General features: G+C 41.2%; 1 protein-coding gene across 1 annotated transcript in view; it reads left to right on the top strand.

The window, feature by feature from the left end:
• Positions 1–4,958, top strand: part of SMAP2 (small ArfGAP2) — a 48,614-nt gene extending 43,656 nt beyond the window's left edge. The window contains exons 9-10 of the mRNA XM_081225246.1: positions 274–590; positions 3,620–4,958. Coding sequence (XP_081081372.1) covers positions 274–590; positions 3,620–3,745 — 443 coding nt within the window. The 3' untranslated portion in view covers positions 3,746–4,958. The remainder of the gene's footprint in view (positions 1–273; positions 591–3,619) is intronic.
• The last annotated feature ends 12,269 nt before the right edge of the window (positions 4,959–17,227 follow it).

Genomic DNA, 17,227 nt, shown 5'->3' with positions numbered 1-17,227 from the left:
GCCATACTTCTGCGGGGTCTGGCATCACAGCTCTGTGAAGTCTGACTCAGGGTCCGGATCTGGACCCTAAAGGGGAAGTGGCTGGGTCATCAGCCTGCTGGAAGCCATAGCAAGTCTTGTAGGGGCTCTGTCTAACCGTTTTGCTGTGTAAAAGAGCATTCTGAGTTGAGTAATCCTGAGGAATTCTAGCTGGAAAGGAGCAGCCAGTGAGAGTTTGGACTCACGTCATACACATTCCTCTTTAACAGATCTGTATGTATGTTTTCTTGGCAGCAATGTTCATGGCTCCTGCTCAGATGGCATATCCCACAGCCTACCCCAGCTTCCCTGGGGTTACACCTCCTAACAGCCTAATGGGGAGCATGATGCCCCCACCAGTAGGCATGGTAGCTCAGCCAGGAGCTTCTGGTATGGTTGCCCCCATGGCCATGCCTGCAGGCTATATGGGTGGCATGCAGGCATCCATGATGGGTATGCCAAACGGAATGATGACCACCCAGCAGGCCGGCTACATGGCAGGCATGGCAGCTATGCCCCAAACTATGTATGGGGTTCAGCCAGCTCAGCAGCTGCAGTGGAACCTCACTCAGGTAAGCTGCTCCATTTCACTCAGGACAAGAGTTTTGAGCCTCCCTCACGTCTGTCTCACTTAGTGACTCTCCCTTACCCTTTGAATCCTTAAAGTGTAAATGAGATATTGCCAGAGACATTCTCGGGTTTGCTTCATTTATTTATTTTTTTAACAGAAGATCTCTCTAACCTCAGGCTTCCTAGGGCATTTTGGGTTCCTGTAGAATAAGGGTAACTGCCTAATTCTAAAACTCTCCACACATTCATCAAAACAACCTATACAGAGAAACAATGAGGGCAAATAAAAGCACCCATAACTCGACTACCGCATCTAATAGAATACTACAAGCCTCAAATTACATGACCGTAGGCACATAAACACCGAAATCCAGCGGACCAGCATCACAGAGAGACCATGTGAAAAGAGGAGAGGGAGCAGGGGGCTAGAGGTGACAGAGCATAGATAAAATCACCCCCTAGAAAGAGAAAGCCCTGTCCTGATTAGAGACATGCTGAGAAGAGGTCTGAGATGTTGTGGAGTAGAACTCTGGTTACTTGGAGAATCAAAAACAAGGGACTTGAAATATATAGGTTTATGGGTGGTAGCTTTGGAAAAGCATTGTGTCTAGGAGAGATGGGGATGACCTAGAAGGAGGGGGTGCTCTTTGGAGACCTGGTGGTGAAATGAGAAATGAGAAGTGGAAAAGAGAATCACAAAATCAGAAGATCCACCATTCTCCTTCCCACCAAATTATCATTTCACTATACTAACAGAAGAGGGCGCTCTTGTACTAACAAATCTAGTCGTCTCCCCAAACCCTCTCACCTGTCTGTATTATTGCTGATTCGGAAAAATAGAGCACTACAAACTAAACAGAAAGTGGCAGGTGACATTCATACAAAACTACTATGAGAAGAAAATAGAAAATGGAAATCAAAACATTTCAGGAAGTGGAAATTCTCCCCCAAAAGCAGTCACGAAGTAGAAGAAAACTGTTACACAATCCACCAATCTGAATTAAATGTCCTATAACAAACACTTGCAAATAAGACAAAACAGCCTAAATCAGAAATTTAAAAACTTACAAGCAAAATGGACAAAAAACGGGAAGTTATGAAGTGAAAGTTTACTGAACTCAGGAAACAAATTGAAAAATGACACAATTATCTTAGAAATAGACTGAATTACAAGTTAGTCAAAGGAGAATAGATTCAACTGAAAATATATTTGGCATTGAGGAAAGGCATGAAACAGCTCAGAGAAGAGAACTAAATATAGAGAGTTGTAATAAGCATCAGAGAGAAAGTAATGCAGAAGTTAGGCAAAGAAGACCTAACATAAATGTATTTGGAGACTCCCAAAGAAAATGACAAAATAGTGGAACAGAATTAATATATTTAAAACTATAATACAAAACCATTTCTTAGAAATAAAAGACTTGAATATAATATTGAAAGAACCCACTGTGTATCTGGAAAAATTGACTCAGAATGGTCAACTCTAACATATCCCAGTAAACTTCTAGACTCTGTAGACAAGAAAAAAAATCCATGAGTCCATAGTGATATTTTTAAAAAGTGGGTGTGGGATAGAAGGAGGGAAAGCCTTCTTTACTGAAGAATGACAACTAATAATTGTAGAAAGAACAGGGTATTCACACATTCTCAAAGAAATACCCTTCAGATTACTTATTAAGTACAGTGAAAGAACATATGATGGATACAACCTTAGATAAGTGATCAAACATAGAATTATCAACAGTGGGTCACATTAATTTCATGTGCTTCCTGGTATCTTATACTAAGAAGGACACATTATCACTTACATAGAATTTTTGCCCAAAATATTTAACTTGGATCCAATCATAAGAAAACATGAGATAAATCTAAATTGAAGTATTTTCTGCAAAATAACCAACCTGAACTCTTAAAACAGTGTCAGGAAAAAATGATGTGGGAACTCTTCTAGATTAAAGGAGACTAAAGAGATGTAAAATTGAAACGTAATGTATATTAGAATATAGTGTTAATATTAAATGTCTTGGACATATTAGTTGTAATGTGGTTCTAGGAAAGTCTTCTTTCTTATGACTCCTGACTGATTAAGGGGTGAAATGTCACGATATGTGCAATTTTCAGTGCCCTTCAAAAATTTTTAAAAGCTGACACATATGTATATATCAGAGAGAGAATAAGGCAAAAATGTTAACAATTGGTGAATTTAAGGAGCGATATATGGGTTTCATTCTACTATTCTTTCAATCTTTCTGTAAATTTGAAATTTTCTTTAAAAGCTGGCGGAAGAAAAATAGTTATACCTTCTCCTAAAGGAAAAGAACTTAAACAGAAAATGGACCAGGCTTGGGAAATATAAGGCATTTTTCTTTGGGAAATAGCTTCTTCTGTTCACTGCCAGAGGCCAGGCTTTCAATTGAATTCATAGAGAGGCCCCAACCCCACCCAGGCCTGATGCCACCGACTCTTTTCTCCCAGCAATTTCCCTTCTCATACACTGAAGTCCTGAAGACATGTTGGTCTTTTTTTTTTTTTTTGCCTTCCTTTGTTCATTCTGAATGGTCCAGTGTCCTTTTCTTCTTCTTCTTCTTCTCTGCTCGAGCACTTTCCCTGACACTCAGTAATGACTCTGCTGGAGATAAGACAGGAGCGCCAGCGCGGAGGCTTCTCTTTATACTCTCAGGGTTGGCCACGGCCAGTTCACAACAGGCCCCTTCTTTTCAGGATGAGAGATTGGAAAAGAAACAGAGACTAACCTCCCATGCCGCTTTTATGTTGACTCGCTCCAGGATTCCCCCTTCCCCTTCCTGAGCACTGGTCTCAGACAACATCTCCCTTCTGGCAAGTCCTTCATCTTCGTGGTCTGGTATCCTCGGAATGATCCGAGAGGGTTCAGGGCAGTTATGTACCACGACAGAGCTCCCCTTTGTCTCACTCTCCCCTCCCCGCAGGCGGAAGGACTCCTTCCCTGCCTGTTGCTCTAATTGGCCGCAGGCCCACAGCCTGGTCTGAGAGTCTCCTCTCTCCCTTTCAGATGACCCAGCAGATGGCTGGGATGAACTTCTGTGGCGCCAACAGCATGCTGAGCTATGGACAGTCCATGAACGGCGGGAACGGACAGGCAGCAAATCAAACTCTCAGCCCTCAGATGTGGAAATGAAAACAACGCACCTGGATGACTGCCACTCTCCTCAGCCGCCTCTCTCCCCGTGTTGCCTCTTTCCCCAGCTGCTCCCCCACCCCTATCCCCTTTCCTACCTCTCTCCGTTTGGTTTAGAAACTGCTCAATCTGTCACTTGGGACTTGGCATTCTGCCCAGCCCAGCCACGTCCCAAACACGTGGACCTCTCTGTTGTTTTCTGTCGTGCCTGTCCCCCAGCTCTCCTGACTCCCTCCCCAGCCTCAGCCTTGGTCCTCTCCTGGCACCAGCACCTTAGCAACTGTTGGCAGAAGGCACTTAGACTGCAGGATCAATGTGCACACCTTTGAGCACCTTTCCCACCAGGTGAAACCTCCTATCAGACTCAGAAAGGTCTGATAAGCTATTTCCATATGTTTAAATTTGGGGTGAAAACAGAGGCATCATGCATGCTCCCCTGATTTATGGGAATGAAGAAAGTAATGAAATCAGATTAAATATTCCTTGGGTCTTAGAGCAGGTTGGCCCTAGCCCTGGCGTGAGGCAAACACCCTCCTATGAAGATGAGCAAAACTTTGACTCTACTTTGCCCTGAATTGCTTTCTGGATCTGAGGCTTCAGGACTTGCTGCTTCGGCCAGCCTTTATTAGCACCAAAGACTCTACAAAGGTTCCCCACAAAAACACACCCCCGTTTCCCTGCCTCCATCCTGCCTTCAGTAGGATCTGACTTTGTGGCTGGAGGACCAACCCCTCCCGTGGGAATGCAGAGCTTAACATGTGTACTGCTTGTGTGTGTGTGTGTGTGTGTGTGTGTGTGTGTGTATTCCGCCTCCCACTCCCTCCCCATCTGCTCTGGGTATTTTTGTTTTTGTTTTTTTAGTTTTAGGTTTGCAACAGAGAGGAGTTAATTTATCAACAGCCTAAAACTGTTGCCAGTTTTTCTTTAGTTAAAAAAAGGTACAATCTCATTGGTAGCTCCCTTCCTCCTTTCCCCTCTCCGCCCTGCCAGTCACTCTCTCCTGCCGGTGTGTCCAGGCTGCTCTGTGTCCCCACCTGTCCAGGTGTATGAGGCAGAGTGCCTGGGCAGTTTTCCTCTTAGTCACCATTCACCCCACTTGAAGATTAAAACAAGAAAACTTTGCTTAAAAGATTTCATCTTTGGGAACCACAACTCCTGGTTGCCTTTCTCCTGTGTATGTGTAAATTCCTTAATAAATATTGCAGGGAAGGACCGCTCGCTTGCTCTCACTGTGTCACTCTTGGAGGAGGGTGAGTTCCACACAGGTTTTCTGCTTTCGAGGGGCAGTTCCCTCACTTTCCGTATTTTTAAAAACTATTACATTTAGGATGGATAAACAAAAAAGGTCCTACTGCACAGGGAACTATATCCAATCTCCTGGGATAAACCATAATGGAAAAGAATATAAAAAAAGAATGTATGTATGTATATAACTGAGTCACTTTGCTGTACAGCAGAGATTAGCACAACATTGTAAATCAACTGTGTTTCCATTAAAAAACAAAAAACTTTGTACAGAACATACCCAGGGGCCAGGCCCAGGCCCAGGCAGTCAGAAAAGGGGCCTTTCTCCAGGGGTGTCTAGAGTTGTGAGGGAGGGGACTCTGGATTTCTGTACCTGCTGGAGTCCCAGAACATCAGAACTAGAAGCACTCCCCTCCAACCCCCCACCAATAAAAAGCTGAGTCCACACCCCTCCTTCCTTTGAGTACACCTTTTGAATACTTCCAGGTGTAAGTGAGAGGATAACACAGTGGCTAAGAAGGTCAGCCCTGGATCAGGCTGCCAGTGTTCATATCCCTTCGTACTTTGTGACCTGGGTAAGCTACTCAACCCCTGGGTCTTAGTGTAAAGTGGGACTCAGGGTAATGCTTAAATGAAGCAATTCCTGTGATGCATTTAGCACGCAGGGCACTTTGCACTCAAATGTTAGCAAATATTATGTGCCATTATGTGTTAGGTATTAATTCATTCAACAAATATTTAATAAGTGCTTACAGTGTGCCAAGCACTGTCTTAGGCTCTGGAATGAAGCAATGAATCAAAACTCCCTGATCTCATGGGGTACTGTGGTAGGAGAGATGGACAATAAACAAGTAAATAAATTATTTAATTTCAGGTAGTAATAATACAAGGTAAGACAAGTTTAGAGGAGAGGGTAGGTATGGGACCGTTTGGATGGAACAGTCAGAAGGAGGTTACATTGGAACTGAGACCTGAATAAGGAGCCAGTCGTGTGGAGATCTGGAAAAAAATGAGAGCAAAGGTAGGCATCTGCGTCGGAAATCGTTCGGTGGAGGTATTTGTTTGGGAGTCATCAGGGTGTGGATGGTATGTAAAACCATGAGACTAGATGAAATCGCCTAAGGAGAGAGCATAAAGAGAAGAGGACTGAGCCTTGGGGCCCATCAGCTTTTAGAATTTGGGAAGAAGAGATAAGAAGAAAATGAATCTGACGTAGTCCCTGCTCTCAAGAAGCTTACAGAATCATGGGGCAACAGACTTAGAATCTCTTTTACATGTTTTATGGGAGCTAGGAAGGTCAGGGAAGCCTTCCTAAGGTCAGGCATTTGAGCTGAGTCCTGGGGGCCAGGGAGGAGTTAACCAGTGGGTGAGGTGGGGGTGAGGAGAAGAGTCGTCCAGAGAGTATCATGTGAAGGAAGAGACCTAAACCTGCAAGAGCACAGAACATTCCAGGAAGCACAGGCAGTTCTGTTTCTAAGATCTGATGTGAGTCAAGGTGTGGTGAGAGGTGAGACTCAAGTGGGTTTGGGCCAGATCACGGAGGGCTTCCTTCACCCTAGGAAGGAGTTTAGCCTGAAGCATTGTAAACAGTGGAGTGACATGGTCAGATCTGAGTTTCAGGCGGCTCACTCTTGCATTGCTGACAACAGTGTGTTTGAGAGAACAAGACCAAGTCTAGGGGACCAGAGAAGGGCAAGAGCTGAATGAGGGCCATGGTAGTGCAGGTGGGGAGACTGGAGCCGCTCAGGGGAGCATTTCATGAACAGGCTTATGAGGCACATGGGGTGCTAACAGGTGTAGCACAAAAACGCTAAAATAAGTTTGGAAAAGACTGCATGTTGTATCACTTCTTGTACTTATAGGTCTAGAATATAATATCCAAAAAAAAAAAAAAAAGGAATTCTCTGGCAGCCCAGTGGTTAGGACTCGGTGCTTTCACTGCACCTGGTTGTCCTGGGTCTGTCCGTGGTTGGGGAACTAAGATCCTGCAAGCTGTGCAGCACGGCAAAAAAAAAAAAAAAAAAAAAAAGAAAAAAACACCACCAAACCAAAACAAATAGTAATGGCTCCAAAAAGTCCTGTGGTAAAACTATTTAAAACAATTAATAGACTATATTTTTTAGAGCGGTTTTAGGTTCACAACGAAATTGAGCAGAAAGTACAGAGAGTTCCCATATACCCCTGTCCCCCACCTAGCCTCCTCCACTTTTGACATCCTGCACCAGAGCTGTACATTTGTAACAAACAATGAACCTACACCAACAGATCATTATCATAATTTACATTATGGTTCATTTTAGTGTTGCATATTCTATGGGTTTTGACAAAAGTACAATGACATGTATTCACAATTATAGTATAATTCAGAATAGTTTCACTGTCTTGAAAATGCTCTGTGCTCTGCGTATCCATCCCTTGCTCCCACATAACTCCTGGAAACTAATGATTTTTTTTTTTAATGTCTCCATAGTTTTGCCCTTTCCAGAATGCCATAGAGCTGTAATCATACAGTTTGTAGCCTTTTCAGATTGACTTCTTTTACTTAGTAATATGCATTTTTGTCTTTTCATGGCTTGTTAGCTCATTTCTTTTTAGTGCTGAATAGTATTTCAGAGCCTGAATGTGCCACAGTTTATTTTATCTATTCACTTACTGAAGGACATCTTGGTTGCTTCCAAGTTTTGGCAATTATAAATAAAGTTGCTATAAATATCTGTGTGCAGGTTTTTGTGTAGACATAAATTTCCAATCCATTTGAGTTATTACCAAGGAGCATGATCATATGATAAGAGTATATTTAGTTTTGTAAGAAATTGCCAAGTGTCTTCCAAAGTGGCTGAACCATTTTGCATTCCTACCAGTGATGAATGAGAGCTCCTATTGCTCCACATCCTTGCTAGCATTTGGTGTTGTCAGTGGTTTTGGATTTAGGCCATTCTAATAGGGGTGTAGTGGTACCTCACTGCTGTTTTAATTTGCAGTCACCTAATACATAGTGTTGAATATCTTTTCAAATGTTTGTTTGCCATCTGTAAACTCTGATTAGATTAAATTTAAGAACTGTTTATCAAAAGATTCCATTAACAGAGTAGAAAGACTTACCGCAGAGTAAGGAAAAATATTTGAAACACATGATAAAGGGCTTGTATTCAGAATATATGAAGAACTGCAAAATGAGAAAAAGACAGGCAAGCTAATGGAAAAACAGACAATGTGGACCTGACTAGGCACTTCAAGAGGCTACCCAAATGACTAACAAACATATGAAGAGATGCCCAATCTCATTTGTAATTGGGGAAATACAAATAAAAACCACAATGAGGCATCACTGAACACCTACCAGAATGGCTAAAATGAAAAAAGATAATCCAAGTGTTGGCAAATATGTGGAGCAATGGGAACACACAACTGGTAAGAGCGTAAATTGATACAACTACTTTGGAAAATGGTTTAGTATTATCTACTAATGTTGCTACATAAGTATACCTATAATTCAGTAATTCTACTCCTAGGTATACACCAGATAGAAATGCATGTACATGAGCATTAAAGACAAGCATAAGAATGTTCATCATTATTCATGGTATCACCAAACCAGAGACAATCCAGATGTCCATCAGCAGAAAAATGGGTAAAGAAATTGTAGTATATTTATGCAATAGAATACTAAACAGCAATGGAAATTGCCAAACCAAAGTTATATACAACCACATAGACAAATCTCACAAACTTAATGTTGAAAACATTTTTCACTGTGTCATTTGAAAGTATGTTGCAGACATAGTGATACTTCACCATTAAATATTTGAGCATGCACCTTCTAAGAGTGATATATTCTTCTATATAACCACAATACCATTTTCATACCAATGAAGATTAACAATAATTCAAAACACCTAAAATTCTGTCCATTTTTAATTTTTGCCAGTTATCCCAAGAATGTCTTCTGTTCCTTTTTTTTTTTTTAACCAAGATCCAATTTAGGTTTATGCATTGCATTTGGTTATTATGTCTATTCAATTTCTTTTCATTTGGAGCAATGTCTCTACCTTTTTTCCCCATGACATTGACTTTTTGAAGCCAATTCGTAGAAAGTTCTACAATTTTCATCTACTTGGAAACTAGAAAGTAGGTCTAGATTCACATTAAATATTTTGACAAGAATATCTCATAGTTTATCTGGAGTACATCATATCACATCAGGGAGCAAATAATACCTGGAGGAAGGGACTTACACAGTCATTGGCAAAAATATGAGGAATCCATATGAAAATATTGAGTGTTTGATCAAGAAGGCCAAGATGTAATTTAGGGTCAGGTGGTATGTATTGGCATGCATGCACCTACCACAGATCTTAGATTTAATGTCCTGGATGCAGCATCTGGGCATATTTAAAACAGATAAACATTATATTGGCCAATCCTAAAACCTGGGAAGACAGAAATTCCTTTGTATAATGTAGAGAAAAGATTCCAAAACTCAAGGAATTCTGGAATGAATTACCAAATATGTCATCCCTTTTCCCAACCTGTCCCTGGAAGAACCCTGAAGGCATTCCCTTTACCCAATGGCTTGAGACATACTTTCTTATAGAAGTTCTAGAATCCTTAAAACATGACTAAGCAGGTGTTCTCTAGAGGCCAAGAATGCTAAAGTGTACTCCCTATCTTCAGTGGAGTTGGGACGTTTCCAATAGTAGCCTTTAACAGTGGCCCACCTGAAATTTATGGTAAACAGAATGGATACCAAGATCTTTGGAGGTGATTAATTGAGGATAGGAACCCAGATAAGTAGCAGCTCACTAAAGCCCTGCTTGAGCTGCATAGCCAAAATTTCTCCAGGTTTGGAGACAGATGTCATCAAGACAAAAATGTAGCCCTGTATTCTATTGCTAGACCTGAGCTAGTTCAAAGACTTAGAGCCTATGGAAAAATGGAGAGGCCAGGTATCCTTGAGGAGGGAGCTTATAAAAGCCCCGTAAGTGTATAATGTGTATCTTCTGGCTTTCCGCAAAGGGACCTGTTACCATTTTACCTGGGTCAATACACTAGGGAAACTACACAAACACTTTGGCAACAGTTGGACATTAGCTGTTAGCTATCACTATGTCCTGAGTACCCATAATGTTGGCCACTTGTCAGAGTGGAAGCATATAGAGATCAGGTAATGATGGAGTTTTGACCTAATTCAGTCTCACCATAGGCCCAATGGAACCTTAAACCCCTCCTGTAGTAGTTTCCCCATTTCTGAGTGTCTAGTTGGAAAAGATGCCCTTAGCAACTGAAAGAATTCTCACATTGGCTTGCTGACCAGTGAAGTAAGGACTGTTGAGAAAAGAGTGGAGAAGAGGAAGCTCCTGGAGCTCTTCCCTATCAAAATAATAAATCAGTAGCAGTATTACATCTCTGGGAGAATTTAAGAGACCACATGTCCATTTAATTTCAGTCTAGCTGGTGCAAAAGATGGATGGGTTTGGGAGAAAGACAGTAAATTACCATTAATTTCTTCAGGTTAATACCTCCAAACTGAGTGATACTCATTACAGGTGCTTTTCCAGAAGTTATTTCCTTATTGAATCTAATCAGGATAGTGTTTGACACATGATATATGTCTATTAACATTATAATTTTGGAGAGGGAATTTATCCTGATAAACAAAAATATCAGAAGGAATTTGCTTTCCCTTGGTAGAACAGCAGTGTGAGTTTACCACCCCATCTGAGGAATATGCCACCTCTTAGATCTATGCAATTGTTCAATCTGTAGAGGCTTTGGCTCTCTCACCACAGTAGATTGTATTTTCCAAGGTGGCTCCCACCAACATATACCCCATCCCACACTGGCATTCTTCCATTGAAAGGTGGGGTCTATTTGCTCTCCCTTTGAACACGAGTAGTCCTTTATAACTGCCTCAACCAATAGAATGCAGCAGATATGACACTGTGTGACTTCTCAGGCTAGGTTATAAAAGGACAATACATATGACTTCTTCCTGGCTCTCTCTCTCTGTCTTGGGACTCTTGCCCTTCATACCAAGGCAACAGATTTTGAGAAAGCCCAGGCCACATAGAGAAGTCATATGTGGGTTTCTGGCCAACAGCCCTGGCCAGACCTACGTGGCAGTAAATAACCTTGAGATGATTCCAGCTCTTTGCCTTTTTTTTTTTTCAGCATCTTTATTGGAGTACAATTGCTTTACAATGGTGTGTTAGTTTCTGCTTTATAACAAAGTGAATCAGTTACACATATACATATGTTCCCATATCTCTTCCCTCTTGTGTCTCCCTCCCTCCCACCCTCCCTATCCCACCCCTCTAGGTGGTCACAAAGCACCGACCAGCTCTTTGCCTTTGAGTCTTTCAGTTAGGCTCCCAACATAATGGCACAAAGACAAGCTGTCTGCACTGTGCCCTGTCTGTATTTCTGACTTATGGGAACTGTGAGAGATAATAAATGATTATTATTGTTTTAAGCAGGAAGTAATAGGCAATCTATCATGTAATCTAATCTACAAGGAGTCCTGCCACACCAATGAATTAGTTGAAGCATGTTGGGCTGATTCTTTTATTTATTTATTTATTTATTTTGGCCACACCGTGACCCGTGATCAAACTCGTGGCCCCTGCATTGGGAGCGTGGAGTCTTAACCACTGGACCACCAGGGAAGTCCCTAGGCTGACCCTTTTAAAGGAAAGAACAAGTTGCTGAACTTGCGACCCTCTGTATTAAAAAAGAAGTACTGCACTTGATGAGTCCCTTTGGATTTGTAAAGCAAATATACCATAGTTGGGTGTGTTGATACAACGGAGTTTGGAGGTGACCTGAAAAACTGCTTACTTCAAATGGAGTCCAGAGTGACAAGTGTTTCTCTTGTTCAGGCTACAGGTACTTCTTCCCTCAGCCCGCATAATTCAGTAGATCAGTAGCAGATCAGGATACTGTTTGGACACTCTTACAAGCCCCAATTAAAGAATCACCAAGAAGGCAATTATGGTTTTCAAAGCTATGCCCTCTTTGGCAAGTAACTATTTCCCCACCTGACCTTGGTGGGGATTGAATCCCAGATCCTGAGACCCTAGGTGCCATGGGACCAGAGCTGCCCATAATGAAGTGGGTAGTGGTCTGCCTGGGCCATATCTTTGGAGAACCTTCCATGTCAGTATCTTTAGGTCTTTTTCTCTTTGGCCGATTGTAGTCACTGGAGAAGTGTTTTCAAATTTGCTACCCAGGGAGTAGAGACCTGTGTGGAAGCATTCTGGGAAGAAGATTGGGGGTCTCAAGTTCAGTGTGCAAATTTTCACGGATCCTTGCCCCATTCCCTCCTCCATTTCCAGCATAGTACCCTGCCCTCAACTGTGCCTGGTGTTCTTCAGTTCAGAGACCCCTCTGTTTTATCTTCTCCTTAAACTACTCCTCCAGTCTCCCACAGAGAGATAAAGGACAGTCACCTGACTGTGGAGTACTGTAGAGATGCTGGAAATCTAACTGCTTCTAACAGATTTGCAACCAATATTCTATGTTTAACATTGCTTTCACTCCCCATTTCCAGAAGTACCCCAGGCAACCAATTTGTTTGCTTTTGGGGATTCTGTAATGTAAATCAGGTTGCTTCTTGGCTTTCCCCACTGCTCACTTAGGATTCAGCCTTTTAAGAACTCATAAAGCTATCGTCATTCATCCATTTATTGTCTTCTGGATTTATGCTTTTGGTTTTAAATCCCTTTTTTCTGCAGTTATGATGGGATGTTGTGAGGGAGTGGAGCTAAATACATGTGTTCCATCTGCTCCCTTTAACTAGAACTTAAGACCACAAGACAAGGGCTAAGAAGGCAGAAAGGCCAGAGGATGGGACCCTTCTCTTGGAAAGGGGTACAGTTTTCCCAGGGAAGAGAGTTATGGACGGAGAGCCTCAAGGAAAAGAGCTCCTGTGGGACGAGGGTTGTGACTACAGTCCTTGTGAAGTCCAAAGTGTCAAGTACTTTCTTTCTAAGAGAGTTCAAGTTCATTACGATTGTAATTCTGAATTTCCCTGACTCTCTCATAAAAGTTTTCATAAGACTGTTCAGTCTGGTTTATGAATATTGTGGGAGTTTAAGGAAAGCAAGAAGAAGATGGCTTTAATCTCTCCCATTGTCTCCCAGGATGGAGAAGGGGTATTAGCTTTGAGTGCGTGCCCACCCCCTAGTGAAACCAATGGACCCCGGAGGATTGTTCCAGAGAGAACAAGAGAAGAAAGAATAGCCATCTGTTAACTCCCATGTGTTAGTGAAGGTTGTTCCTTTGAGGAGAAAGGACTCCAGCAAAATTCTGGATCTTTTAAGTGGAGTGGCAAGATGAATTATAAACTGAATTAATTCACTGGAAGCAGAAGCTCAGACCCAGGGGTGACTGTGACTCTGAAAGACAATTTTATTTTTTATTTTTAATTGAAGTATAGTTGATTTATTTTTATTTTTATTTTTAAATGTTGAGCCTTCTTTTTTAATTTATTAATTAATTTATTTATTTTTGGCTGTGTTGGGTCTTCGTTTCTGTGCAAGGGCTTTCTCTAGTTGTGGCAAGCGGGGGCCACTCTTCATCACGGTGCACGGGCCTCTCACTGTGATGGCCTCTCTTATTGCGGAGCACAGGCTCCAGACACGCAGGCTCAGTAGTTGTGGCTCATGGGCCCAGTCGCTCCGCGGCATGTGGGATCTTCCCAGACCAGAGCTCGAACCCGTGTCCCCTGCATTAGCAGGCAGACTCCCAACCACTGCGCCACCAGGGAAGCCCTGAAGTATAGTTGATTTAAACTGTTGTGTTCGTTTTTGCTGCACAGAAAAGTGACCCAGTTATACAAATATATATATTCCTTTTTATATTCTTTTCCATTATGGTTTATCTCAGGACATTGAATATAGTTCCCTGTGCTATACAGTAAGACCTTGTTGTTCCTGCATTCTATATGTAATAGTTTGCATCTACTAATCCCAAACTCCCAGTCCATCCCTCCCCCACCGCCCTCCCCCTTGGCAACCACAAGTCTGTTCTCTATGTGAAAGACAATTTTAATTGCTACCTATTTATCTTTTTAACTGTTTAATTGAAGTATATCCTACATATAGGAAAGTTTACAAATTATACATGTATAGCTTGATGAATTTTCTATGTATTTATTTTTAATGTGTATTAGAAGAAATATAATTTGTACATTAAATATGGAATTTCAAGGATATTAGTGCTTGGGATTAGAGTAGTGTAGGCTGGTAAGGCACTCACCTTACAAGGACTGCATGACTTGTAGGATCATTGTTCACACATTCAGTGACTGATTTGGGTTCTCTCGGAAACACATCCTGACAAAGGGTTGGGCACAAGTAGTTTATTGGGGAAATACCAGTAGGGGGTGGGGGAAATGAGACAGGGAAAGGAAGATAGCCAGTAAAGGATACACTATTAAGCTAGTTATCTCTGTAGGAGACTGGAGCTTAATCACACTGAAACTCTGGGAAACTGCATGATACAAATCTCAGAATCATTCCACCTAGTGGTGAGCAGACTGGGTATTGTCAAACCAACAGGCAAGAGTCACTGGTTGAGCCCCGGTGGTGGGTGTAGTGGGAGGGTTATCAGTGTTAATTCCTTGCCCAGCCGCAGAGATGCAGATACTGGCAGCTGGCATCGCTGAAGCACACTGGGAATCCTGAAGGGTATGCACAGGACACAAACAGCGTCAGCTACTGTAACTAAACTTACCATCATAAGTGCTTGGAAGCAAGGATGGTATAGATGATTCTGAGTGCTAGCACAGTTCCTCCTGCTGGAAGTTGACAATCATTTGTGATGGAAAATATGTAGAAGTTTATATAATTGTAAATTGAATTGGGCCTCACTCTGTCACTAATCATAATGTTAATTTCCTTTTGACCCTATCATGAATCAGTGGTGAAAACGGTATTTCTAAAGGATAAGGCTGAAAATTGTAATAGAAATGTGAACAGTAGTGGTGATTTGAATAAAATTTACCGATTATGCACAGGGAGAACCTGGGCGTGAAGGTTTAAGATAAATACCTAACAAAGCTGTTAAGATTATCAGCCCTATAAGAGAGGGTCACTGAATTCTCCCGTTTTCTCAGATCCATGAAGAGATGGGCAATGATTTCAAACACATTCTGTTTCATTCAGAAGCTCATTGGTTCTGAATGAAACCACTGAAGAGCGGCATCTCTTCAAGATGCTAAAATGACTTCATCTTTTTGGACCACATTTGTAAGAGCATGTTCCTAACTGGCACTGGCTCCAGATAGATTTATCCTTTTTTTTTTTTTTTTTTTTTTTTGCGGTACGCGAGCCTCTCACTGTTGTGGCCTCTCCGGTTGCAGAGCACGGGCTCCGGACGCGCAGGCTCAGCGGCTATGGCTCACGGGCCCAGCCGCTCTGCGACATGTGGGATCTTCCCGGACCGGGGCATGAACGTGAGTCCCCTGCATTGGCAGGCGAACTCTCAACCACTGCGCCACCAGGGAAGCCCAGATTTATCTTTTGAACAATCTAAATGCAGTCCTGCAAGGCAAGGTTTAAACCAATTTTCCACTTGAAAGATCAAATGCACTGAATAACAGTGTTGTGTAACTGGAGCCGTGGGGTGGACCTCTTTAAAATGGTGAGTTAGGGGACTTCCCTGGTGGTCCAGTGGTTGGGACTCAGCACTTTCACTGCCATGGACCTGGGCTCAGTCCCTGGTGGAGGAATTAAGATCCCACAAGCCGTGCAGCACGGCCAAAAATAAATAATTTTTTTTAATTAAAAAAAAAGTTCTTTTATCTATAAAAATAAAATAAAATGGTGAGTCGGGTTCCTTTTGTTTGGATGATATGCTGATTAACTCATCTGAACTACTCTCTGGTATATATTTTGAAGATTATGAAAAGACACTTGAAAGACTTGCTAAAATGTCTTTGTAAGGATTTTCTGAATCTGGTGTCACAGATGAATAGATAAGGAGCCCTCTCTCCAGTATCTCTGATCTTTAATCAAACAACTTGACACATTTTGAAGATCAAATTCTAGATATTGTATTAGATGTCCTATTGAAATAATTATTAAACAAAAATTTCTCATAATTTTGGTTAGTTTCTAACTCCATCAGAAATGCAGTTATCTTGTCCTTATATACCATGCATGCAAGTGAATTAGGATTTCCAGTGCTGGCTCATATCAAATCTGAAAAATGGAAACATTAATGTAGAAGCCCATCTTTCTTTTTTTTTTTTTTTGGTAACTGACATCAATCCAAATATCTCTCCCTACTTTTAAATTGATAAACAATTCCATTCTTTGCATTGAGAAACTTATTTTCAGATATGTACTTTTGTAAATTGACTGAGTTATTATTTCTTCTTTTCATTGTTTTATTTAAAATTTTAATTTCTTGGATTCAGTATTTTTATTTATTTTGTGGCATATAATGCTTTCCTATTTACAGTAGAAAAATTTGTTCTCTTTTTCAATACATTTATTGAAATAAAGGGAGTTGAGAGCTTCAGTATAATGCAGCCAGCATCATTTGGGATAAATCCCCAGTTCAAGCACCGCGTTACAATGATCTGCTTTAGGATCATGTTATGTTCCTTTTGTTTAATTTGTGCATGTTAACAGTGTAGCATGTATTTTTCTCCACATTCAGATACTCTGCACCAATGTAAGTATGCATATAATAAATAGTACATTTACATACACACATAGACCTGTATATATACACACAAATATACATATTTTGGGGATAATTATTAGTCAGAATCATATATTGCCTTTCTGTATGTCAAAACTGATCAAATATCAAGAAATTCACATGATTTAATTTAATACTTTCTCACTTAAAAATATTTCATGGAAATCCCACCAAGTGATGGTATAGCTCCAATTGATTCGTTTATAAGGCCTTTTTAAAGTTCTTGGCGTGGGCCAATCATCATTTATTCAGCAGTTTCCATACTGGTGGGCATTTACTTTCCTATTTTCTGCCAGTAAAACCAGTTCTGCAATAACCATTCTTGCAGAGTTGTCCTTTGTAACAACGCTATTTTTTCCAAGGGATAGATTCTCAAAGTAGGAATGACTTGTAAAAAGAGTATCTATTTTTATTTTAACAGATGTTTCCAGATTACTTTCCAGAAAGACAGGTGTCCACTTCTATAATCAACGTATGGGAGTAATCTCTCCCTGTATTCCCACTTGCAATAGCTGTTATAGTTCT

The sequence above is a fragment of the Mesoplodon bidens genome (genome assembly GCF_964165515.1).
Source record: "Mesoplodon bidens genome assembly, chromosome: 2".
In the NCBI taxonomy this organism is placed as follows: Eukaryota; Metazoa; Chordata; class Mammalia; order Artiodactyla; family Ziphiidae; genus Mesoplodon; species Mesoplodon bidens.
This window is presented reverse-complemented; position numbering and strand designations above follow the sequence as displayed.